The sequence below is a fragment of the Lytechinus variegatus genome, chromosome 8 (assembly GCF_018143015.1).
Source record: "Lytechinus variegatus isolate NC3 chromosome 8, Lvar_3.0, whole genome shotgun sequence".
Taxonomy (NCBI): domain Eukaryota; kingdom Metazoa; phylum Echinodermata; class Echinoidea; order Temnopleuroida; family Toxopneustidae; genus Lytechinus; species Lytechinus variegatus.
Genome location: NC_054747.1, coordinates 19948625 through 19976257, shown reverse-complemented (window position 1 = coordinate 19976257; position 27633 = coordinate 19948625). Strand labels below are relative to the sequence as shown.

At 37.4% G+C, this 27633-nt stretch overlaps 2 protein-coding genes across 2 annotated transcripts in view; one reads left to right on the top strand and one right to left on the bottom strand.

The window, feature by feature from the left end:
- Positions 1 to 931: 931 nt before the first annotated feature.
- On the bottom strand, positions 932 to 10870 carry LOC121420120. The gene is made up of 3 exons (XM_041614655.1): positions 10628 to 10870; positions 8098 to 8394; positions 932 to 2439 (listed from the first exon to the last, which is right to left on the bottom strand). Exons 1-3 carry the CDS (start codon positions 10775 to 10777, stop codon positions 2281 to 2283), a joined length of 606 nt encoding a protein of 201 aa, XP_041470589.1. The 5' UTR covers positions 10778 to 10870; the 3' UTR covers positions 932 to 2280.
- Positions 10871 to 16182: 5312 nt separating this feature from the next.
- The window catches only part of LOC121419546, a 29743-nt gene continuing 18292 nt past the window's right edge, over positions 16183 to 27633 (top strand). Inside the window, exons 1-6 of the mRNA XM_041614002.1 lie at positions 16183 to 16618; positions 22564 to 22669; positions 24109 to 24222; positions 24864 to 25079; positions 26382 to 26816; positions 27349 to 27393. Of these exons, the coding sequence (XP_041469936.1) occupies positions 22573 to 22669; positions 24109 to 24222; positions 24864 to 25079; positions 26382 to 26816; positions 27349 to 27393 (907 nt within the window). The 5' untranslated portion in view covers positions 16183 to 16618; positions 22564 to 22572. The remainder of the gene's footprint in view (positions 16619 to 22563; positions 22670 to 24108; positions 24223 to 24863; positions 25080 to 26381; positions 26817 to 27348; positions 27394 to 27633) is intronic.

Here is a 27633-nt window from a genome sequence, read left to right as displayed (position 1 = left end):
CGTTTTTTACTTAACATTTAGATAAATGTGAAGTTTTTGAAGGAAGACTATTTTGGATTTGAATATAGGGCATGATGATGTCATTTTAAGGGCAGGTCATGGTCGCACGTGATAGAGCACTCTTTGCCTTTCTATAGCAATTTGTTAGAAGTCTGTAGCATGCAGGATAACGGAGATATGAAAGAATAAAGAATGGTATGTAAATGGACTTGAAATGGACAAAATGGCGCCTGCACGGTCATGCGTGAGTGATTTTGAAAAATGAAATAAAAGGTGCATAGCAATGGGTCATGGACAACATGAGTACCAAATTTGGGAGAATTTAGATAAGAGACGGAGCCTGGGCAGGGCTCACAAGAACCACGTGTTAAACGAATGGGATTTTGTGGAAGAAGAAACGACAGAACACGGCGGAATACGGAACAACAAGGCATTGTCGCAATTGATGGCGTCAATGCAATGAAAGTGATAGATGTTCTATTTCTTTCTTTGGTGTAAACATCCATGTGATCAGCATTTTTCCTCCCAATTATATTTACATAAAGTCCGTGATGATTAAAAGTAATTGTTTTTGGTGAATATGTTTATTTTCATATCGGCAAACTATTTATTGCTACAATTAAAATTGATCTATCAATTGTAAAATTTCAGAATATTTGTAATTGATCGCAGATATTTTCTTGCAATATCCCCTAAGACGTTTCGGGCTTCGGTGTCGTGATATAGAAATGCGATGATAGCTGGATGATTGTGCTCTTGCTGTGTCATTAAAGTCTTTATTGAAATTTATATGGACATATTTGTGTCTTGCCCTTATACGTCATCATATATCATTTACTCAAGTTTTAATGATATACTTACTTGGAATATGAACATAAATTTTAATATTTCACAGATATCGTGCTTTTTGTTTGATGTTTAGATGACGATGTTCCAGCATCTCTAGTGGGTCCATGGTTCAAGTAACACTTGTTCTTTATATAATACTGTAATTTTTACTAGGTGGTTGCTTCTTCTGCGCTTTGAGTAAGCACAATTTGAACTTGGGCCAAAGGTAAATAGAGCTTCTGGAAAATGCTATGGAATTGTAAATTGTTCAATGTCATGTTGAAAAACAGAAAATTATATTATGCATGTTACAATGATAATAAAAATGTAGATATATTTCCTGACCAATTTCTTTTTATTTACTTGTGCATACTTCGTATTGTGCCTAATAGCCCGTATTCCGAACTGTGGTTTATTTCAAATTCTGGAGCCCGTTTACAAAAAGCTTAACATTGATCGTAGTACAAATTTTCTCGATTAATTGCATTGACTACAATGTACAATCAATAAAAAAAAACAAAAGTACGATCAATCATTATGCTTTGTGTTACGGAACCCTGGTCTGAGGTCTCGCTTTAATTATGGAGAGCCACTTCTGTCACAAATCTCTACCACGTCTGGTTCAATTTACAAGACCATGGGCCCGTTTCATAAACATTTGCCGCAGAGGCAAATCTGTGTTTCTGCGGCAAATTTAAAAACAGCGTCAAGTTTCCGTTTCATAAAACTTTGCCGCAGATACTTTCGCGGCAAATGACAATTTCTGCGGCAATATTTGACGCAGCTATTTGAACTGCGTCAAAAATATTGCCGCAGATACTTTCTGCGGCAAATGACATTTTTTCTGCGGCAATATTTGACGCAGTTCAAATAGCTGCGTCAAATATTGCGGCAGAAACAGCTATTTCATCAAAATACCAAAAATGACTGGATTACTGGCAATTATCCCAGGGGGTGTTTCATCAAACAATTAGTCAGAGGTTTTCTCCGACTAAATTCCATTTCATGAAAATTTGTCACAGAAATCAGCGACAAATTTGTGGAAACCACCAACTAATTCTAAAAATGTTTTCAGTGGTCTTCTATTTTCCGACTAATCTATTTTTGAGGGCCTAAGCAGCCTTATTGGTCAATTTTTTGATGATTTTTATTTGATAAATTGGTTTTTGTCATTTTAAATAGAAAATTAAAAGATATTGCAGGTATTTTTACTCATTGACAGAAAGTAGATATTTATTGAAACATCATTTATCCTGTTTAAATTTAAATTTATTTCAATAAATAGATACATAGGGAACATGCATTGTGTTCCTGCAAATTTACACTTAAAAAAAAACTTTTTCTTTATCCTGTAAAATAATGAATAAATGATGTCTCATTTTGTAAATGAATAATGTCTGAAAACTGTTTCCTCATTGGCATTTGTGCAGGAGTTTCAATTAGATTCATTTCTTAAGTGCTGCTGCTGCTGCTGTTGATTTTTGCTGATGATGCTCTGAGTGGTTTTTGCATCTCCTGCAGATGTTGTTGGTCGATGCAGTCGTTACATCTCCTGTGTGGTTGCTGCTGTTCTTGCTCCTGCTGCTGTTCATGTGATTGAAGTACCAGTACCTGAAATAGAAATTACTTTATATTGCATATAAGCAAGAAGCCAAAGTTATTCCTAATTTCACTTTCATTGTTAACCTTTAATTGACGGGGGTGGGGTGAGGCACCTGTTGATATTTTGCAAGATTTCTCCAAATGGACAAGATCCTCAGGCACCCCTGGGGTGATCTACCAGAATAGCCTCACCTATTTTTATTAACAGGATTTTGTACATTCAGTTGATTTTGCATCAACTCAATTCATCAAATGATTAAGGGTCTATCTGTAAAAAAAAAAAATCTGTGAGCTTCTTTGGGTAATCTCCCTAAGTCCTTTTACTCCTTAACTGACAAATCAATAATTAAAAATATGATGAAGTGAATAACTACCATCTATGTCTTTGCAGTATTTTGACATTTTACATCTTAGATGGTAGCCTTTAAACACGATGTCCAGAATAATTTGCAGGAAAATGTGATAAAATTATTTCTTGCTTTTGTTTAAGAGTTGTGTTATGAAGAGCAGATAATTAATATATATGCCAATGTTTGACATTTGAAATATTCAACTATTGTACGAAAAGAAAACATTTAAATAACTTATATTTCCTTTGTATCATCTGTCCATCGTGAACAAAATTGAAAACAGAATGGTCTATCGTTTCCTTTGAAGGTAATACACCTCATAGTTGAATGAACTCTTATACGTTTTGCAACAACAAATTAACTCATCAAATTCAATTATTTCAGACATTGCTTTTTAAAGGGATGGTTCGAGCTGAAAATATTTATATCTAAAAAAATATCGTAAAATTCCTAGAGCAAAATGCTGAAAACTTCATCAAAATCGGATAACAAATAAACGAACTTATTGAGTTTTAAAGTTAAGCAATATTTGTAAAAAAAACACAGTTATATGCACATCGTCATGAAAATACATTAGGTGGGCTGATGATGTCACATCCTCACTTTCTTCTTTCTTATGTTCGTGGGTTCGAGTCCACCCCGGGCGGATGACTGAAGCAAGTGCGTTGTGTGTAAACGTCTCTCCTCCGTTTCATAGATACAGTCTATGTTACAGTGGAAAACACTCTGTCCCTCGGATAGGACGTTAAATGGAGGCCCCGTGTAAAGGAAAATCACCTTTGCACGTTAAGAACCTACTGCACTATTCGAATAAGAGTAGGGAAAAACCTTAATGTAGTGGTCCATCTGCATTCCCTCAACCAGTTATCTGGAGGAGAGACCTGCGAGTCACAGTTCTGTGTGCGCGCCCTTGTAGGCGACCTAGATTGGCTGGCTCCTCCAATGCGCCTTTGAATGTCTTTGATAGATATATGGAGCTATACAAATGATGTGCATCATGTTATTACAGGAAATCATAGATAAATCATTTTTTTCATACATGTGTAATTGATGTCTCCATTATGATGAAATAAGTTGCGGCAATAAATAACTAATGCACTTAATCAGCTGTTAATCCAATTGATTTAGTTCTTGGTAGATTTTTTTTGAATAAACCTAATCTCGTATAATAAAGTACAAAAGAACAAGTGAAGATATGACATCATCAGCCCACCTAATGAATATTTATAAGGACATGCCTACAAGTGTTTCACCGGAATAATACAAATCTTTAAAATTCAATAACTTTGTTATTTGTTATCCGATTTTGATCAAATTTTCAGCATTTTGCTCTGTGAGTTTTATTATATTTAGTAAGATAAAAATATTTCCAACCTGGACCATCCCTTTGATTATTTTTCCTATATGCAGCAATATAATCTACTGTTTATGCATGACTAATTCTTCATAAATTATGTGCTGAAACATAACAATTTTGTTTGTGCTTCGATAACTTTTATTTCGATGATTTTTTTTTATAATTCAAACCAGATAAGTACACATTTGAGAGCGAAATTACACTTAGTGTCATTGCTTGCTTCATTTGATCATAATATTTGCAATACTGTCTTCGGACAATAATACTGAGACTATAAAACTCATCGTGCATTCTTCGTCGCTACGCTCGCTTGACCGTCGTTTCATTGAGGATGAATTCCGGACGTTTGCGACATGTCACATTCCAATTAAGTAGTGATGATCCAGCCTGAATTATTTGTAAATAACTCTTGGGAGTAAAACAGCTAGATTACACCAAGAACCAAGCATAATTCCCGCCAAAAATATAAAATTTTCGTGAATATTGACCTAGCCTCCTCGCCGTTTGAAAATGTTTTAAGAATGTCTCTATGCAACTTTGCTCTGAAGGCTCGTAATGTGTACTCGAATTACTTTTGGTACTTAACCCCCCCCCCCTCCCCGAAAAGAGAGAGAGGGAGAGAAAAAAAATAATTCGACGAATATATTTTTATTATTTGCTTTAATATAGTTTTAAATTCACACGGCGGGCGTGCTAAAATTACCTCATACCGCTCTTTCACACGATTGAAAAAAAAATCCTTATTTGATTAGTGAATTCAGTGAAAAATAATTCTAATGACGATTTTTTTATTACTTGTGAAACAAAACTGGAATCACGAACACTAATCACAATCACGAATTCTTCGGAGATGAATTCCAGTTGCGTTTCATTCCAATAACGGTACGAGTTTTCCGTGAGAAAGGTCCGATTATTCTGAAGACGAATTGTTATCATCATTACAAAGATATTTCAAGGTGGTGATTGAGATACAATAAAAATCTGTAACAAACGTCCAATGCGCCGGCTCCCTAGATAGGCTATATCACATATTGATCACAAAATTGCTGGGAAAGTTACGCTTTTGTTATCGTTCATCAATTATGTTTTTTATTCTACATCCATGCTTATCGCTTATTATTACTATTCGTACGACAATCAATGACTAAAGTTTGTAGAAATTCACTACAGATTAATCACCATTGTTTAATACACTTCTAATGTAGAGGAATAGTCAACCCTCATAAAGATTTTTAACAAAACTTCGTTTTTTACTGTGAACTGTTGAGCTGTTACCATACGTCCAATACGGTCTTTCAAATGCTTAATATCACAACAAAACAGAGGGGAATGGGGACAAGTGTAAGCAAAAGAAAGATAGAAAGAACTAACATCCTCATCTGCGTAGAGTGAAGTGGAAGTTACCTACGAAAGGAATGAAAGCAACGAAATAAGAGAAACGAAAGAAATATTGCGAAAGGACCGACATTCAAAGATTATCGAGTGTCATGCAAAGGATCTGCTGCGTAAAAATTTCAAGTAAACATCAAAGGTTAAATACACGATAGGGGAAATTTTCCTTTTATGCACCCTGAGATAAAATGATTTATAAGGGGTTCTATGCTCGTATTTGGAAACATTAATACCCCTTTCAGTAACTCGCTGGCCCGGGCCAGGCCCGGGCTAAGTCGTAAAATTTTGAGTTTATGAATGGCGCGGGCCAAAATAGTCCGCGCCAGGCCCGGGCTATTTTGGTGCTGCTTTTATCAGCACCAGACCAGCGCCAGGCCCGCACCAGGCGCCGACCAAAGAGTTTATGAACGGATAGCAGCACCAGGCCCCGGCCAAAATTCCTCACACGGTCAAAGGTCACACAATTTCTGGTCGTGCCTCCGCATCGCGTGTACGTCAAATTTACCGCGCGAATATTCAGCGAATACGGAGCACTTCCGCTCTGTATATGGCGTGTTCAGTTACCATGACAGTTTGCCCTTACGTGCCCGAGTTTTTGAATGGGTGATCGTAAAAGTGGCGCGGCTCTGCTATAGTCACTGAAAGCATTTTTTATCGCTTGGTGCGGACTGTTTTAGTGCGCGCCTGGTACGGACCAAAATATCATGAGTTATTGAAAACGGCATAAATGTTCCCTAAAAGCCTGTATTTTACTATTAACAGCAACTATACGGGGAGGGGGATATAAAACCACTTAATGTTCTTTGGCACGTAAAGATTATTTTAGGAACCCCTTTTTCTCGAATGTTCCAAATATGGCATAAAAAGTTCATATTCGCACCTTTTTTCTAGGAGTGAAAAAAAGGCTGTAATTGCAAGAACCTCGAGTGATCCGTTTCCTTGCGTTTCATACGTCACGTAGTGGGAATGGACCCATTCGTAGATAATAGTTGCGTTCACATCATCGCTGAAAATCATCTTATTACCTTTCGAATCGTATTGCGATCGGACTTTTTCTGGGAGGGCGTAATAAGCAGATCGGTAGGCTTCCTTTTCAAACAAATATGTGAAAAAAAGCCTGATTATTAATAACTTAACAAGAGTTAAATTGGCATTTACTTTATGATTTTTCATAAGCTAGGTATCCCTCATATTTGGCATAAAGCAAACATGCATGTTTTTCGGGTATAATATCACCAAATTTATTTGTACAAAAACAAGTGGCAGATACATATAGAAACACATCCGGCACGTACACCCCCGCCCCCTTTGACAGGCACAAAAAATAGGTTATAGTCATGCATACGCAAGTGATGACCTTTCTTTGGTAAGATTTTTCCTTTTCAAAATGCCCCCCCCCCCCATCCTTGAAAACTTCTTGATCCGTTCCTGGTGATAAAAAAAATCCCCTGTAATATAACTTATTTGCATTATACAAGGGATCAAATTCCTTTTTTCAATAAATCTGGGGTAATTTGTTAATCAACCTTTCACGTGGAAGACGGTTGAGTGCCGGTCCCTTTATATTATCGAACGAGCTGGGATTTTATTTTCTTTTCGACTGTATTACTGGTTAATTTCTCATTTTGATTTTTATGTTTGGATTACTACACGTTTTACCCCCTAAAATTAACTCACCATTTACGAAATTTCAATAGTAGCGGTATGACATTGGAATCGACATACAGATTAATTATTCCTTTATCAAAAGTAAAAATACAACCGGGCTACAGTTTCAAGAATTCGTATTTTCATGGTCGAGCCACCATATCTTAGCAATTTATTTGTTTTCCATAAACCTAGATACAAAACACGGTCCGGAAATGATCAACTGGTTTTGAACTGCCCTAAAACTGAATGGCATAAGACGTTTCTTGTTTCAAGGCGGAAAGCTATAATGGAACAAGTTAATATCGTTGATCCCTCCTGACACTTATCTTACTACCTTTAAGGTAAAGCTTAGGACCACATTATCTGAACACCTCTTACAATTTCCCCTTACTGCATGCCCCCCCCCCCTATCCTCCATCCCATTTTGTAATTTTTGTAAGTTGTAATTTTGTAGTCGTACCTGACCTTGTAGGATTGATTTATGTTTTATCTTATATATGTATTTGTTTGTACAATGTATGTTTGTATTTTTCAGACGTGTCCACTAGACCCCTCAGTAGACGGAACAGCCTGTGGCTGAAGAGGACCATCCAGCCCACGAGTGGAGAATGAATAAATAAATAAATACATGAATAAATGAATAAAAAAAAATCACACATTTCAGAATCTCGTTTTAACTTAAATACTGACTCTTTATTTTTGAATTTCACATAAACGAAATATATCATGTTTTTAATCACATTGTCATTTCATGTATTACTGCAAACTATAACGGGATTTTTTTTTTTTTCTAAATCATTTCGTCCCACTCTCATGATGAATTCATCGTTTATACACTAAGCTGAAGGTTACCGCAAAGCAGTGACGTAATTCTGCGCGCAAGTAATATTAGAAAGAGTTCCCTCGTTTCGGACTTACTTCATTGATCGCCCGACAGGTGGCGCTGTCCCCATATCCATCTCCTTTAACAATCCGCATGATGGCCTTCTGACTTTTCATCTTTCCAGCGATCTCGTTGGCCGAGTTCATGAAGGCCGAGATGTCGATAGGGTTAAATGGAAATTCGACATTTGACGTTGTGATTATGTTGACCACTTCCTCGTCGTCTATTAACACAGAAGGCTTGGATTTTTCAAATGGACGTTGGTCGGTATACCCAATGTTGTAGATAGTCACTGATGTTGTAAGGTTCTTGGGGAAGGCAGCAACAAATTCCTGAAAAATTGAAATTTCGAAAGTTGAGACATGCTTTATAAATTACGATATAACTTTTTTCAACAAGTGAACGCATAAGGCATTTCCATTTATCTGAATGAAGGTTAAAAGAGCATTGTCGATTAAATGCCTAACGGGCATATAGGTGCACGGACGGAGATGGAACCCTGGACTTTTCATGTATAGGCAGGCGCCTTAGACCACTCGGCCACGACACCTCCAAATGTTGATATGGAGATATGATTGAAAATATGGTATTTATATAGCGCACATCCACCTAGATGCTGAAGGTGCTAAAAGCGTTCCTTTATTACCATGATTAACCCTGACATGCTAGTCTACCGATTCAGATGCTCGCAGCTTTTCATGAATTCGTTTCTGCCGGTATGGTTGGAACTACCCCATTTGTGCAGATAATTGAGCGAATCAGAATCCCATGCTTCGACCGACGTCACTGATTCTATTCGCGTATATACCGGCGAACAACGAATGGGACAATTTGCATTTGCTCATTTGCACCACTGATCTCTCCACTAACTGGATGGGAACAATAACGCTGATTGGCCTATTCCGTGTTGAAGCACCGGAAGTTGTACATGTACCTCAGCACGCCGAGTTCCCCCCAAGAAGCCAAAATTAAATAGATAGCGTTCACGGCATTCACTGGCATTTTCCACGTGGAGTGTAGATGTTATCTATAATCATGTTTTTCAATTGAGATTTTCCATTTGAAATGTCTACTTTTCTCAATTGCTGCATTAGAATTTTTAATTTAAGATTGGGGTCTACCTTCAAACTGATGTTTGAAGAAAAAATGAGACGAGTGTGTGTGTGAGGGTGTAGTTGTGAAGGGTTGGAGACAGAGTTTACAGCAGGAGCGATATTGTGCAAGAATGGAATGGCAGATTTAACTATGAACCATTGGCGGCGGAAGCCAAAAAATTTAGGGGAGGGGGTGGGGTCCACCTGAAATTCATACTCCTCCTTCTTCTTGATAATACTCCTCAACGTCCCTATTAGAGAAACCACCCGAGGTGGAACTGGGAGTGCGCACTTTGTTTCTCATTTTTTCTTAAGTCTTAGTGACGAAAGTAAATAGTTGCCCGTGTTCTAAAATTATTAGAGACTGAGATTGATTGGATGTCGGGGGGGGGGGGGGTAGAGAATTCCAGTCCTTGATGATGGAATATACGAGTTCTTCACGGGGGGGGGGGGGGATGCAAAACAAAAGAAATAATTTGACAAGCAAAAAAAAAGGTTATCAACCAGAATTCTGACAACAGCATTTTAGGGGGTCCACCTGAATTGAGGGGGGGGGGGGCGCAGGAATCATAATTGACAAGCAAACAAAAAAAAAGGTTATCAACATAACTTTTATGGAGGGGTTCGTCCGCCACCTGAAATTTAGGGGGGACAGAACCCCCCCCCCCCCCCGCCGTCATGCTATGAACAAACTCGGGGAGAGGATAATTGAAGAGGGTGGGTGTGACGGAGGGAGAGACACTCTTAAAGGGCGAGTCCACCTCACGGAAAAGATGATTTGAATAGAGAGAAAAAACACACAATAATGCTGAAGATCTAATCAAAATCGGAAGTAAAATATGAAAGTTATGACATTTCAAAGTTTCACTTAAGCGATGAAATTTTCAGTGTAATGCTTGTTTTGAGTTTTCTCTATTAGTTATTCAAATTAACTTTCTTTTGGGTTGGACTTGTTCTTGAAACATAAGGGGGGTTCAATCCCAATGTTATAAGCCTGCATTACCTAGAAAGTCCTCGCTCCATCCCTAAGATGCTATTTGGCAATGCTTCCAAAATACCCCTAGACAAGTCAAGGATTTCATCCATTCTTCCTCAGGCATGTTAGGTGAGAAAAACACCAACCCCTTCAAAGTTATGTTTCCGAAATGTACTGGGAAAGTACCATGCATGTAAGAAAATTGAGGATTCTGGCACCTTAAATATATAAATGTTTTGTATGTAAAGCAATGAGAGCTTCAGTATGCAGAAAGCTAGCATATCGCTCCAATGCACATGAATTCCTTTTGGGGGAAATGTTAAGCCGGACAATAGAACTCGCGGGCTTCAAACAAAGCATATCCAGTTATTGGAGAGATCAGTGATTTGCACTCACAAAGCTCCATAATTTATTCACATTAACTAGACCCTACTCACATCCCCCTCCACATACACACACACACCGTCACACATGCACGGTAGGTCAGATATTTACCTGTGCATCTGTGATCCACGGTGAAGCTTCCCCGTTCCATTCGATATCCTTGAATGTAGAAAGTGGCGCCATCTTCAATTTTGTTTCAAAATGGCGAGCTTGTAAGTTCTGAAACGTTGTGCCCTTGTTCAAATCCATGTTATACGACATGAAATCACTTATTACCTATTAGATGTTAAGCAGTACAAGATGATAACAATAGTAATAATATTGATAGTAATGGTGGTTATAATTAACTGTGCTTGAATCCTGCTGAACAAAAGTCCCTATAAAAGTGCATAATTCCACTGGTTCCACCACACGGTAGTTTCCCGGCACCGCGTTTCGAAGTTGCCATTTACCTCACCTGGGATGATCGCAGCAGAATATGGTTAATTTTTTTGCCGGATAAAATAGTCACCCAGAGCAGGATTTGAACCCATTGCCCACTGACTAATAAATAAACGGGAGCTAGAACCACTTCACTATCAGGTGCCGCGGAACATTACAAAAAGTGCACACGCATCGGCGGACAAATACTTTAATAATGAGGTATTATTTTTCATTAACATTTTCATTAACATACAGCCAATGAAAACCCGTAACTGACCGTGCCATGATAAATATTCATTAACCTATCACATGTTGACCTTTCCCTACCACGCGTTGACCTCATTTGTTCACAAGTATTAGCACATCAGAGAGCATAGCGGCGGGGTCGGTTCATTATTCATATGCATATTAGCTAGCCGCGGTGCTCGGAGCGGCTATTCGTAGCGGGAGAGCGACATCAAAATGCCAGCGCAGCGGGAAAAAGCCTAGGCACGCCACACCGGGGCGCAGCCCGACCGTATACCGGTCGCATAGCCTAGCATGCAATTCATGAATGCAAAGACGTGTGTTAGATATTCACTGGATCGATCGACTGATTGACTTTTTACGTAATTTTGTAACTATTACTATTTGAACGTCGGCGACCAAGCAGACGATGCGTGCAAGTAATCTCATCTGCATGAACAGAGTAAGAAACACTTAACTTTTCTAAATTACCGCGAATACGGTACATAAATAATCTGTCGTACAGCAACTGGGCGTTGTGGCGTGCGCCTGTATTCCAAGCTGTGGGGAAGTTACAAATTGATGCAGAGGTTCGAGGTTCGATCCCTGATCACGTCTTTCGGATGGTGACGTTAAAGGTCGGTCCCAGACGTAAATAATCATATCTGATTGATACACGTCTGACAAAAACTCAAATACACACGCAATACAATAGCGGTTAGTTATACCTAACTTAAGGGATAGGGCTATAGGTCTAAAATGCAAATAAAAATAATTAAGGATACGACACTTTTTGTACAGTTTTTGTTTCTTTCTCCGACTCCGATGTTTTTAATCACACAAATCACATCCAGATAGTAGTAGTGATGAATGTTCATTAAATGTTCACGCACTGACGTATATCCCCCCCCCAAAAAAAAAAAAAATAACCAACCAGAATGCACTATTCTGAATAGACAAGAGGCAGATTTTGTCAATTGATATGGTGTCTGAATATTGCTTTGGTACCTATGGGGAGGTTTCCCAAATTGCTATATTTTTCACATGAATAATCAATAGTATATGATTATTCATTTTAGGGATGTACTTTTGGATTGTACGAAGGGAAAAATGGTTATTTTGCGTCTTGAAGTAGGCCCTTCGTACAGGACCTCTCCCTGTCTTCTGCTTACACCGCGCCGTTCATATAACACGCGAAAATATGTGTGAATAACAAAGAACCGAATCCCAAGCGGAAAAACAAGCTTTTTTCATCTCAAAATGTATTTTTTCTTCACAAATTTTAATAATCGGCATCTACATCAAGTGTAAGACCTACAGCTACATTAAAACCATGTACTTTTGCTTCGCAAGATAAAACTGAGCAGTTTTTGACTGATGAACTGGAGTTTGTGTGTATTAGCCCTATACTTGTCTCTGCGCTCAGATTAGTGCTTTTTCAAAACGTAATCTGCGTATGGAAGATGTCACTTTGAAAATCGTAATGAACGGGGAGGGGGGCTGCCGCATTTTTTTCAAAAGCCGTGTACATAAACGTAAAAATAATCATCAAATTGTGATTTTTTTTCATGACCAGCTCCCCCCCCCCCCCCACTTTCAAAAACGTTCCGGAGCCCTTGCTATGACGCCTCCATGAAATAAAAAGAAATTAACTAGATTAAAGGCACTATACTATAATTATGGTAATGACTTTGTCTTTAGTTTTTTTTGCTGAAGACTTGTTTACGAAGCTTAAGGAGAACCAAAGTTTTGTAACAATGCCCACACTCATTAAACGTTTATGTTGTGTTGGTCATTCCTCATGGGGCATCAGCAACTTCGCAATCTACGACTTGAAATTGCGCAGTTTTTAAGAAGTCTGGTGCATCGCAGCTCGAACACTGAAATTAGTGGGTGGATATAGCATAACCATGGCCCTGCTGAAGCACCCCCAAAATTGTCCTTGGGATGCTGCGTGTGTTATTTTCAATAGGCAGCACCCCCTGGAAATCCAGTACAGTCAGGCAGCATATATCATGATTTACCGGCTACTTCGAAAAATTGGCTAAGTCTGATTTTTCACTTTCATGTGATTGGTGAAATCACAAGGAACAACTTTCAACTTGGTGACAAATTTCTAATGGTCATCTTGACCATGTTAGGGGTCAACATAAGGTCAATAAGGGTCAATTTTTTAATTGGCTCTATTCTGTAGAGTGCCACATCAAATTGTTTGTCTTGTTATACTGAACGAAAAATTGAACACAACTATATACTCTTGACCTCCCGTTAAAAAGTTATGACCGGAAATGTCAAAGGTCAACGAACTTTCGTTAAATAGAAAATTACAGTGAAGGTATTAAAGTGTGGTCATCATTGTAAAGGGGAAGTATTACTTATCAGATATATTACTTCACTTTTTAAAATAGTGATTAGAGTTTGCAGAAATCAGCTCTCAAAAATGACTTATTTTCATGGCATATTTCTGCCTTCGTCCGTCCTCTGGCGAGCTCCAGCTGAGTGACGTCACACCACGAGCAGTGAGCAGCTGAGCTGACAGCAGCCCATTGAAGACGATCTTTCCAATCAGCGTTTTCTGTCTTTCTTAACCCCATACTATCTGCTCAACCGTGGTTAATGCCTTAACGCCAGACTATCCCTCAGCTCATGAATACTGATGATTTTACCATACAGAGCGTGATTAACGTGCAATTCGACTTCTGTGATTGGTTAATGCTTAGCCCCACTTTCCTTAGCCCTGTTTCGTTTTCACACTGCATGTCTTAGCACCGCGATTGTGGTGCTAGCACCACAATAAGCTGGCTAACCCTGCCTTTTTGCAGGGCCAGATAGTACCGTACTATTTACCGTGCTAGCCCACTTTGCTAAAACGTAGTGTGAAAACGAAGTGGGCTAAGCTTAACCCCGGGAAATTAATGGGGCTAAGACCCCCCCCCCCCCCTTAGCCCCACCAATTTAGGACAAAAAGTGCAGTGTGAAAAGCATAATAGAATCATAGCCAATGTATTATCAAAATGAAAATCAGTTGTAATGATCAATTTATTTTTGCGGCAATTGATTTACTATTTTGTAATAAACGTGTATGAAAATCTTTAATAGTACCTTGGTTGTTCTAGGGAACCTTTATGGGGCGTGAGGGAGGGGAGAAGGCATACCTAGATAAAATAAAAGTAAGGCATTTTTTTCTGAATAGAATACTAAAGACACCATCGAGCCCACTTCTTATGACACTTCTCTTTGTTCTTCCTTAGTTTCCTTGTTTTTACCCCCTTCTCATTTATTTCACTCTTTGAAGGAAAAAATCCGGAGATGGGGCTATCGCTCACACCTCCTGTTACGCCGACCATATCTGAATGGTTTTTCGACTCTCGTGATCCTAAGTTGACCATCTAGATCCCCACTCAGATGCATGATAGGGGTTGGGAAGGCAGCCAGATCAGCCGAAGCCCCGGTCAGGTATGAACCCCATAACATTAACCCTCGTGCAGCAGACGGATTACTGTTGAAATAACTCTGAAAAAACACACCCGTCCAAGGATATGACAGAATAATGATGATGATAATAAAAACAAAAATATTGATAATAATTATAGTAATAATGATAATATTGATGATAATAAAAAAGGTAATAATGATAATTATGAATAATAATAATAATAATGAAATATTAATAAAGTAATGATAATAATGTAGATTTACTTCTATCAGCTAAGTCTGGCACAGCAAAGTCTATCCCCTACGGGGTTTGCTAAAGTCAATCACCCCTTTTCCATATTTTGCCAATTTATGGAAAAATCTATAAATCCGGAGCCCTCATTGAGGCAAAAAGATGTTTCTGCTACAGTGTAAGCCACTTTTATTGTTTTAAAACCACTTGGAGATAAAAAAAGTAGATTTTCCTCTATCAACTACAATAAAGAAGTGCTGGCACATCAAAGCCTACATCCTTTAGGGGGTCCGAAGTCTCTCCACCCTTTTGTGCTTATTTTTCCTCTTTCTTAAAACAAAATTGCAGTGTTTGACCCCCCCCCCCCCTATTCAGGCAAAAGGCATTTCTGCTATATGGTTAAGTCACTTTTATTATTTGAAACTTAAAGATGAGTAGGTTAATAGTTTATCAGCGCATCAACCCTTCCCTCTTCAGGGACTACAAATTGACAGATTTCCCCATAAATTGGCAAAATACGGCGCATCGACCCCTTCCCTCTCGGGGGCTCCAAATTGACAGATTTTCCCATAAATTGGCAAAATACGGAAAAAGTGTGACTTCGGTATATAGTTTAATAGTAGTATGATAGGATGTGGCAGGTCTAATAGCTACATCTTATTTTTCTCTTGAACGAGCAAGCAGTAAATGTCATTATTTTGGTGTACAATGTCACGTGACTAGCATATGATAGTTTCCGTGCCTAGACCCTTTCATGTTAAACAATTAATAGAGTCCAAACAGAATCGAATTTATGCATTTAATGTTAATAGTAACAATGTTCTTGTAGTATAAATTTTTGCTTACTGATATTTATGATATAGTGATAGTTTGAGGAAGTCGATGTTTATAGTATATCGAGGCCGGAATTGATATGATTTGTAATCGGGTCTGAGTACATAGTATACACTATCGTCGTCTGCTACGTAAACTTAATGAGCGAATATGGCCAAAATTAACCATTATGTTTATGCAAATTAGAACACTTTCCCCTATTCGGATTTTCTGGGACTTTTAGTATGGTCTTCTATGGACATCAAAGAAATGTTCTGCATTGGAATAAATTCTGTTGCAATTTGTTCCAAGTGAAAAGTTAAAATGACTGGACTAAGAGAAGGGTGAGTGGAAACGGAGAAGATGGCCATAAGAAAAAGAAAAGTGTATTCCGTTAATGAGAGAAAGGTCGAAAGAGTTTAATATTTATCGAATAATTACAATGCCGCAGATGTATTAAGAACCACAACGATGCAAGTAATGTACCTACTTTTACTGAGTCTATCGCCTTTATGGGACAGATGGCTTTACATATGTCCGATATTAAAATTAAGTCGATAAACTAAGTTTTTCGGCAAAGAACTATCCTTTTTTCGATTTCGATTAACTTAGTTATTTGTCGGCGAAGAACTATTTTTTTTCCGGCTACGATTATTAGCCCGTGGTAAAAGGAAACCAGTGTATATCGACAAGCAACTTATATTATCGCCTTTATCATGTTTATGTGACAAATGGTTCTTCGCTTCCGGATCAATGTCGAACGACTTCTGGGGATTCCCCGCCGACAGTTGCTGTACATGATCAAATAAATTCCCATGGAATATTATAGTTGGTATGTAATTATGGAGCCTTATTGATGTAGAGTAAACGCATTTCTGCGACGACTGAACGCAGAAATAACTACGAACTGGCTTATTCGCCCAGGCATACCATATCCATGCTACAGTTCAATAGTTCATCGTGAAAGAACGAAGGTAAGTTTCTTTTAAATTTATTCATAAATATATCTACACGGTCGCATATCTAACAGTTCGGACTGGTATTAGGTGTTCTCCCTCCTATAGGCCGCGAGAAAACGAAGTTATGACTCTTGCAGTGTTATTTCGTGTTAGCTTTCATTGTGAGAACTGCAAACCGTAGTCTCAAACAGCTTTGAATTATGTGATAATCGCTCTCTTTATTCTTTGGAATATAAATCATTTTGAAGAAAATATAAATCCGACATTTTGGGGGATTTTAAAACACTTCTGGTTAGGTTTTGGGAGACACTGTAGCGTAATTGTGTAGAAATTCACCTCTTGAAACTGCAAGTCTTTTTGTCTCTGATCCGCGTGTGGAAATGGTAAGAGTTATCATTTGTCTCAAACGGCATGAATTCTGTGATTTCCTCTTTTCAGCATATGAATTTAAATAATTTCTGAAAAAATATAAATCCGCTATTTTTTTAACAGTAATTTAGGACATTATTCGAAAGAGAAGGGTGAGTGGAAACGGAGGAGAAAATGGCCTTAAGAAAAATAAAAGTGAATTCCGTTAATGAGAGAAAGGTCGAAAGAGTTGAATATTTATCGAATAATTAAAATGCCGCTGATGTATTAAGAACCACAACGATGCAACTAATGTACCTACTTCATAGGCGGATCCAGGGGGGGGGGCCCGAGGGGCCCAGGCCCCCCCCCCCCTATTGGCGGAGCAAAAAAAAAGAAAAAAGGGGAAAAGAAAGGAAAAAAGAAAAAGAAGGGAAAAGAGAGGAGAAAAGAAGGCAGACAAGCATAAGAGGACGAAAATGAGTGAATAAAATACGATGTGGGGAAGACTTTGAAAATAATTTCTAACAAAATCTTTCATGTTGGGATATAAATTTTTCGCTCGCGCTTCGCGCTCGCATTGCCTTTTAGGTGATATCTTGCTCAATATGTACCTTAAAGTTAAAATATCAAATTTTAAATTCAATATACAAAGCATATTTCAGCTGGGAAATTGAACTTTCATTATTCTGTTTTATTTACAAATTGATTTTTTAAAAGTGTAAAAATTTCTGTTTTATGGTCTGAATATTAACAATTTCTGCTTGCGCTGCGCGCTCGCAAAATTTGATTTGTCAGGTACCTATTATTTTCCTGTATTTCATAAAGTTCTCAAAATATCCCTATTTAGGTCAGATTTTCAAAACGTATCAGCTAGCGCTGCACGCTCGCATTTTGATTAGTGAGTTATCTCAATATTGATTCTAAAACAAACTACTTAAAATCACCATTTGATGACAATCATAAATTTCTGCTCGCGATTTGCGCTCGCATTGATAGATATTAAACTCATGCATCTTATGCATATTACAAAAGTGCTTTAAATGTCCAGTTTTCAGGCCATAATATTAATAGATTTCGCGCTCTCATGCTTAGGAAGAGAAATAGGAAGATATTCATCATTTTCTTATGATGACATAATGTCCTTATAGAATATCCCGGTCCTATGTCATAAACTCATAGTAACAATAATGAAAAATATCAGCTCTGTTTTAACTGTGATCCTTTTTCACCTCACAATTTTTCCACAAAGTGCTTTCAATACAGAGCTTAAAGTGACCCCTTTTCAGATCGGAATATCATATATTTTTAGCTCGCGCTTTGCGCTTGCTTTATTGATTTTCATGATAAAAAAAGGTATTTAGAATACCCAAATTCTAGGTCGAAATCTGAAACACACGTTTATTCAGATACGCAGCTTGTTTTCCATTAAAATAATTATCCAGTATTAGATCACAATATAAAAAATTGTCTGCTCGCGCTTTTTGCTCGCATTATTAATGTATGAAAAGTGTCCAGAATTTTACCGCTCGCGCTTCGCTTTTGCATCAGTATTGTTAAGTTTTTGTCTTATCCTTTCCACGATTACAAAAGGTGCTTAAAATTTCCATTACTCAGGTAGAAATGTCAAAAATTTTCAGCTCGCGCTTCGCGCTCGCAATATTTGAATGTTGAAATATGTTACGTCGTTCATGGCTAAGTTCAAGCAGTCCATAACAGGTACGTTTTCGATCAGCTCAAAACGTATATAAAAATTTTCCGCTCGCGCTCTGCTCTCGCATTGATAATGTAAAGAAGATCCCCAATTCCTCATCCTTTTCATGACTTACAAAACTTGAATAGAGTGTCTCGTTCAGTAGCTCTAAATTTCGAAATCTTTTGCTCACGCTTCGCGCTCGCACCAATCGTTTAATTATATACCTATTCTGTTCAGTTACAAAAAAGTGCTTAGAATTTCCATTCCTTACGGGTAAAAATGTCAAAAATGTTTAGCTCGCGCTTCGCACTCGCATTGTTTGATTTTTTTTTTAAATATGTAGCGTCTTCATCATGGCTAACTGCAAGCAAGTCCTTAACAGTAACTTTTCCATCAGTTCATTTCTGCTCGCGCTTCACGTTCGTAATAATTATTAACTTGCATACACATCTTTTTCAGGATAACAAACATTGCCCAGAATGTTCAAAACTTTAGGAAAAAGTACATAAGATTCCCCCCCAAAAAAAATAGCTCGCGCTTCGCGCTCGCATTATATAAATAAGGATTATGGTATTATATATGTTTATTCATAAGAATAAAGCTAAGAAGTGACTATTAGGACTACCCATTTAAAGAAACCAAAAATCCCGGCAAATATCATTGTGGCCGATCGGGGAAAATATGGCTGAAAAAAAATTCCGGCCCCCCCCCCGTGCAACAGTTGAACTATTGGCGAAGGCTGGATCCGCCCCTGTACTTTTACGGAGTCTTTCGCCTTTATGGGACAAATGGCTTTACATATGTCCGATATTAAAATTAAATCGATAAAGTAAGTTTTTCGGCAAAGAACTATCCTTTTTTCGATTTCGATTAACTTAGTTATTTGTCGGCGAAGAACTAATATTTTTTTCGGTTACGATTATAAACCCGGGGTAAAAAAGAAACCAGTGTATATCGACAAGCAACTTATATTATGGCTCTTCGCTTCCGGGTCAATGTCGAACGACTTCTGGGGATTCCCAGCTGACAGTCATGACAGTTGCTGTACATGATCGAATGAATTCCCATGGAATATCGTAGTTGGTATGTAATTATGGAGACTTATTGATGTAGAGTAAACGCATTTCTGCGACGATTGAACGCAGGCTACCATCCACTATCTATATTTAGAAGAAAATCAAGTCTCATCCATAAGTACAAGGAATCATTATTGCGTGAGTCGGTAAGTTGCGATTCCTAAAGTAGGCATCATTGTTTGCTTGAAATTGAAACTTTGATATAAATACTTATAAAGATGCCAATTTATTACATGCAAATCGGAAGGAGATATCACATTACATTGCAGTATTATGCCCATTGCAACAGGCGACATGCAACATATTACACTCTAAAAAATGAAGTGCTAATTCAGCTCTTAAAGAGCGTGTATAGTGACAGCACTTCGGAGAGCTGATTTTTCTCGTTCAAATTTGAACTAGACAAATCAGCACTCCGAAGTGCAGTCACTATACACGCTCTTTAAGAGCTGAATTAGCACTTCATTTTTTAGAGTGTAGGGTTCTTCTATTCAGAGGATTGAATAATCCTAATATTTAACTAAACTGGCGTCAACATTAACAGATGCTCCTTATCTTCACAACCGATCGTGATTTTTTTAAAGAGTAATCTGCAGGGGCGGATCCAGGATTTACCAGAAGTGGGGGTGTTTGTGTACAAAAAAGTTTGACAAGCAAATAAAATGGTTTTCATTACCAAATCGAGGTCATTTAGTTCCAGGAAAAAATGGACTTGCCCAAACAAAAAGGGTTTTCACTACCAAATCGGTCTTCACTTGTTCCCCTTAAAAAGTCTGTGTCATCGAAATAAACATAATTAGCGTAATGACCTAATGAGCATGAGGGTAATTTTATGCGTAAAAAAAAACCCTTCTAGGATTTTCTATGGCGGAGAATTCATTTATGTCACTAGTTACAATATTAACCAATGTAATCTTTGTGATTAGCATAATTAGCATAAAAACCCAGTAGCGCCCCTCCCCCCCTAGGTAAGGTCCGTATTATTATTATTTTTTCTTGATTTATTTTTTATTTGGTTTTTGCTTTTTGTTTGCTCCTTTGTGTGTGTGTGTTTTGTCTTTTTCTTTCTCATTTTTCTTATTATTATGCATTGTTTATCAAGGGAGTGCGGGGCTGGGTGGGAAAGCGTGGCTGAGTATGTTTTTTTTTGTATTGTTTTATTATTATAACTTCGTCACATTATTTTGATTTAATGGTATTGTAAAGGAAAACAAATGTTTAACTTGAGAATTATGATTTATAAGTATGTTTGTGTTTTCTAATATTCAGAGATTTCTAGAGTGGGTGGAAGAGTTTATTCTCAATTACTATTCTGATTATAAATTGTATAAACATATATGTACAATCGATTCTAAGTTTACTTTTGGAATATTGAATTTAATTTTTCATGTATGCATTCTAATTCAACTATGTTATTGATTTCACGCTATTCATTATTTTCACATGTTATACATGTATATAGTGAGAAGAAATTGAATATGATTTTTAAAACAAAAAATAAATATGGAGGTAAAAAAGAGGGAGTGCCATTTCAATTATTTCCTTAAAAGCCACGTTTGATGCCGTATGGATTAACTTTTCCAGGCATAATATTTAAATTTGACTCGTATCCTTCGAAACCTTCCCTTGTCACGATTGCAAAAAAGTGCTTGGAATCATTTCAGGTCGGAGGAGCAAAAAGGTCTAAGCTTGCGCTTCGCGCTTGCTTCAATTGATTAGTGACAATACCCTTTTCGTGATGTCACTGAAAACAGTCCTTATTTCTTGTATTTCATGTCTGTATAGTTAAAATAAATGAAGCTCGCCCTCCTTTATCGTATAACGTACTCTCAATGAAAGGTTGAATTGAATAAAAACAAAAAAATCCAGCAAGCTTGATTATGAAGATGTCATCAAAAGTAAGAAAGGTGGTTATAGAAGTAAATTTCAGCTTTAATTAAAAAAAACAGGTACATGCCCATCCTGGTAGTATGCTAATAAGGAAACTTATGACGACGTCTACTTTCCATTTATTTTTTATGTTATCATACAGGTTACATGGAATATGAATATATTTAGATTTTCTCCTCATTATTATTAAAATGTGAAATCAAGTTTTAATCCTCCCTGAACACGTGGAATTGTCATTGTAACCTGTATTGTTTTGATATAGGGTCTTGTAATTTTCATGTGAAAAATTGAATATTGTATTCACATAATAAGATAAATGAGTGATAACATCGAGTCTCTCACTTACATCTCACTGTGTTGTACATGGAACTATTTTGTAAAAAATAGCAAAATTTTGAATCGTCATAACATTTTATTATCATTTTACCTCAGATTTTCATTTTTTTTAATCAGGTTGATACTAGCATGATATTTTTCCTCAAAGCAATGTTTTTTGGGGTAGGACTTGACCACTAAATAAGCTTTTGAATATTCATTTTTCTTGTTGGAATGTCAAAATTTATCGGCTCGCACTTCGCGCTAGAATTATGAATTTAATTAGAAACCTATCCTGTTCATGATTACAACAAGTGCTATTCCGCGATCAGGTAGTAAAACAAATCAGTTAATTTTATTGACGCATATTTGATTTTTGCCTTGAGAGATTTTTCAAAGATTTTTTTTGTTTATTTACGTTTGAGGCAAAACTCTGAATTAATGCAGGTCCCAGATTTGTAGTCTACTTCAAAGCCTCCAAAACCGCCCTCTCGCGTCGGGTGCAAGACTACTGACGGAAAAAATCGCTGCGCGGACATGAAGGCTAAACTGGATCGCATTTTTACCAGGATTTTATTTGTAATAATGGCAAAACTTTTCAATTTCACACTTTCATTTTACACTTTTACCCACAGATTTCAAGAATGATGGCTGTGCGGAGCATTGCTGGTTTTATTTTAGAGCTCTACGCTTTCATCGCATTTATGACAGCAATGATCATGGTGGTCACCACAGAGAATGGTAAGACAACACATATGGCCCAGAAGATATCCTGATGGTCTAAACCAAATTTTGCATTATCTAAGTAGTCAGTGATAAGGCATATCATTAATCTGCACTGCCTTAAGTTCTGATTCTTCCATCAGATACCTGGGACTGATCCTCTATTCCGATCTCTCTTGGAAAACCCACATTAAACCAGTTGTATCACGTGCTTATCGTCTATTGGGATTCATAAGACTGGTGGCACATGGTGCTTCTGCATCCTCCATATTCTGTCTATACAAATCAATAGTATTATCGATCTTAGAGTATGGTGTGCCTGCATGGCATCCCACAACATCAAAACTTGAGCGTGTTCAGTGGACGACCACTAAATTTGCCCTTAAACAGCGTCGTGGGGAGATGTCCTGCGAAGATAGGCTTAAACTTCTGGTCTGTTCCTCACTTGCCTCCCGACAAGATAATCTCCTATAAAAACAACATAAGTTCTGGAGGGCAGATGACGGAAAGAAAGTGTTTCAAGATGGCGGGGTTGATATAGTTACATGTATTTGCACTGAGCTCTTTACAGTTGCTATTTCCATGAAGAAACTAAAATCCAAAGGAACATATATGTTGCTGTTACCTAGCCCATTTCTCCAAAGCTTCCTTGTTGTTTTGCAGGCTCCAGTGCCTTACACAAATTTCATGTTATGTTTGTTAAGCATTACACAAATCCTTTAAAGTCAGTTTGGCATGGGAATACATTTGGCAATAGTATTTGTATAAAGGTGTTTTTATTGAAATTTAACTACATGTAATTGTATAGACCGGAATGTGCAATACTTTCTCAATGTTTTTTTTCTGTAAGGTCTCGCATGCCTCTAGCATGTCTAGGCAATAGTACTTAATTTCACTTTTGCAATCCCTGGCCCGTGGAATACTCTTTCCTTCTTTTCCTTCGTTTTTACTAATGTCTATTTAATTATACAATTTCAGATTGGATTGTTGCCTTTACATTGTACAATTTCTATTTGTTTTTATGGCCAAATGAATGATGATAAGAAGAGTGATAAAATGGCGTAAACGTATTTTGCAGAATAAAAAAAACTCGAGAATAGATTAGAAATGAATCACGTTGAAATTCAATCGTAAGACAAGCAAAAAAGTATGTTTTTTCTCGACCTAGTAAAACCTAGGCTTCCGTCAAATATGATCATAGAAACGTCGCGTCGTAGAAAAAATATATATGTAAATTTGATATGAGTTTATAAAGATTTCGTTCCATGCGCCATGTCTGCCCCACTCAAAATTTGTGGCTCATTATGTAGGCTGCTATCCATTTGAATTATTAATTTTTGCTGCGCGCAATATGACGTACCTATGGGATTCAGAATAGACAAAGTGAATTAGTTTAAGGTGGGCTTTTTTTCTCATGTGCAAATAGCCAGGTTCATATGTTTTGGGTTCTTTTTCAGATATTCCTGTGGGTGAGGTACTCATGGATGACAGGCCTGTCATTCTACGAGGATATGACGGAATACTGCAATGTCGAGTTAGAGGTGAACCATTGGCTGTCTTCTGGGAAAAGGGTAAGGGCAGTGGTACTGTCTTTGAATGATTGTTTAACTTATTGATTGTTTGATTGCATTTAATGTTCTTTCAATTTCTCTTTCAATGAAAATAATACCATTTAGGTCAAGCGTTTTACATAACACTAAATTTCAAATACTCGTAGTATTTTCATATAAGTCTTCCAGGGTCGCTGACGACATGAAACATCAGTCCTGATCTCAACCGGGGTGTGATTCATCGCATCCGTTGTTATAAATGAACCTATGACTGATTTCGAAGGTTGTTGCTGATTAGGCGTATGCAGAGCGTCAGTTAAAAGAAGCAAGTCCAGGAAAACTGTTCCTTTGTAAATGAGATACGCCTTGGTATAGAGTTGCTATTTTCGAAATGCTTGTATTTTCTCTTCAAGGTGCACCCAAACGTAATCAAATGAATAGTTTACAAACTCCAATGCTCTTATTGTTTAACGATATTTAAGCCACTATTTTGATTCACATGTGTTCACAAAGAAAGGTTAACAGAATGATGACCCTTCATCATTATATAACATAAATGTTCTTTATCCTTTCAGCAGGAAACTCTGCAGATGATTGTCTCAAACTGCTAATGAACTTTTATATCTTTCCTTCTTTCTTCTTTACATGACAACGAATTCTAGGACCAGATTTGGCATCAGCAACAGAACTAGTCTCGTGGCATCCATCTACGGGAGGAATTCGTGTGTCTCCGTATGGGATCGGAAAGTACAACCTAACAGGAGACTTTTCCTTGGTGATCCATGACGTCGAGGATGATGACGCAGGACGGTATATATGTAGACTATCCGACTTCAGAGGTTATGAACTCAGTAATCACACTGTAGCCACAGTTAAAGGTAGAAACCGATGCTAATTGTGTCTCTAATTATACTCATTAATAAACATAATATAAACTATCAACAAGAGAACAAATTATATTGAAATTGTGCTATTAGTATACTAAAATACGAAAAGGTTAAAAAATGATATGAATTGAACATATATAGAAAAATCATTCAAACAAAACACGGAACATTTCATCAAAATGGGATAAAGAATAACAAAGTTGTAATATTTGAAAGCTTTGCATTATTCCGGCAAAACAGTTCTAGGCATGTCTTCATGAATATTCAGTGAGAAAACTGATGATGTCATATCCTCACTTGTTGTTTTGTATTTGTTATATAAAATTACGTTTATTCAATGTTTCCCCAAAGAACTAACAAAAAAGGTTGGATTGAAACGAATTTGATGCATGAGATATTCATTCAGATGCAACTTATTTCATCCTTAGACGCATTATTCAGATTAGTGTGAAAATGAATTAATATTGATTCCGTAATAACATGAAAATCAAAGTGAGGCTATGGCATCGTCAGTCCAGCTAATGAATATTCATGACGACCTGCATATCCATATTGATAGGACATTCCAGATAAAACCCCATTCCACAGAGAGCAAGACCTCTGAAAGAATCCTGTAAGACCATCAAACTTGCTTGATCATTCAAAGGTCTTTCAACGAAATTTCATAGATATCTGAGGTTATTTACGATTCCTGATGGATCTTAAAGTGGTCTTCAAGGTCTCCAAAACTTGTTGAAACGGTTCAAAACAGTCTTTCAGGAATAATGGTCTTTTGATTGTCTTTCAATGAACTTCCAAGGTTCTTATATTTCTTTTCATGATCTTTCGGTAGTCCCTCAAGATTTTTTTTTTGGATCACTGTAGGACTCATGAGAGATCGTTGAAAGATCATTCAAAGATCAATGAAAGACCAGGGAGAGTCCATGGAAAGAATTCTGAAAGATCACCTGTTGCATAAAAGATCCCTGAAAGACCATTGAATGATCTCTGTAAGACTAGTCTAAGCCCAGTTAGAAAAGAAGTACCAATCACTTTATTTGATTTCTTTGAGGGGTCTTTCTGAGCCATTCCACAGGGATGACAAATTTCGGTGATCTTGGAGACTGTTGTAAGACCTTGCAAATATTTGGTCTTTCGATGATCCTTCGAAGGTCTCTCTTCTGTGGAATGGGGGCCTTAGCGATTAATCGCTAACCGGTGTGTAACGTGGCACATGAGTATGTTTCACCGATGTAACTGTGCCATGATAAATATAATGTTACAGTTTATGCGATCTTCACTTGTTAATCGTAGTTCCACCCCAGGAACCCTTCCCAACAATTGACCAATGCCCATCAGGATCAACCGGAAGTAGAGCCAACTCGTGTACGTTGACAACCGATATAGGTGATGACACGACAGAACTAACATGTCAAGCACGGGGTGCGCCAAGAGACATCGTCTCGCTATCCTGGACCCTCAGAGGCAGAACTATCTCCAACCAAGAACCATACAGATATGCCAACCCTGACGGCGAGACAGAAAATTTGAAATTTACAATTGATGCAACGCCAAGCACTGATCCGTACGTCTGCACTGCAGCCATTCTGCCGGCAACCATCCGAGGAAATGCGACCGCCAGTGTCATAGTGAAACCAGCACCAATCACAACAACCACCGAAATCGAAGTAACTACAAATGCAACAGATCTGTTCATTGGAGATCCTGGTAGTAGATCTCTAGGGAAAGGTATGGTTTGGATATGATGTAGAACAGGCATTGCCAATCTGAAATGGGTTATCCCTACGATACGAGTTCTATATATAAAATATCTTGTATCACTTTAATTGTTATGAAGGCTTACAGCTATATGTTGCATAAAATGACTTGATCATGCAAAGTATATCTTGTTTTATATATTTTGGGCATTTTTTAATCGTGAAAAAAAAACAACCCAAACCAACAGATGTAACCTCTATATGATAATGTTGCACACGCTGCTGGGGAATTGATCATCCACTGTAAAAGATTTGCAGGCAAGTATTTACAAATGGCACTCCATAGTTCAACAAAGTATTCAGACCACTGTTAAATAAATTGCAGTTTAAAATATGGGTACATGTCAATTAATTTTCTATTAGAAAGAAACCTCGTTTCCCTGAATGTTAAAAATTGGTACATACACTGGATGCATAAAAAGTTTTGATGCGATATATCAATATCAACATTAATTTTGTTGAACATGCAAACTAATCATTAAAACTACTTTTGTTATTTGCAGGTGCCATCACCATTATTATCGTAATCACCTTACTCATCACCACTAGTAAGTTGAAATAATTTGCCTAATACGCTTTCCAGATCCAAAAGTTCTTAAGAATAGTGTCACAACGAACGTCAAAGTAGTTCATGGAGATTCCACTTTCTAAATAAGTAAAAGAAAACATGATGTACGCCGACGCGCGCACTTTAACCTTTGATGGCGATCTGTGATGTCGCCATTTTCATGGGAGAAAAAACGGAAAGTTGTTTGTTTTAAAACACATCAACTTGTGTTACATCATTA

Coding starts and splice junctions, on each gene's coding strand:
- LOC121420120 (XM_041614655.1), bottom strand. CDS start 10,777: ATGTCGTATAACATGGATTTGAACAAGGGCACAACGTTTCAGAACTTA. Junction 8,395..10,627: donor CGTGGATCACAGATGCACAG/GTAAATATCTGA, acceptor TCAATTTTTCAG/GAATTTGTTGCTGCCTTCCC. Junction 2,440..8,097: donor CCTGTCGGGCGATCAATGAA/GTAAGTCCGAAA, acceptor TTTCTATTTCAG/GTACTGGTACTTCAATCACA.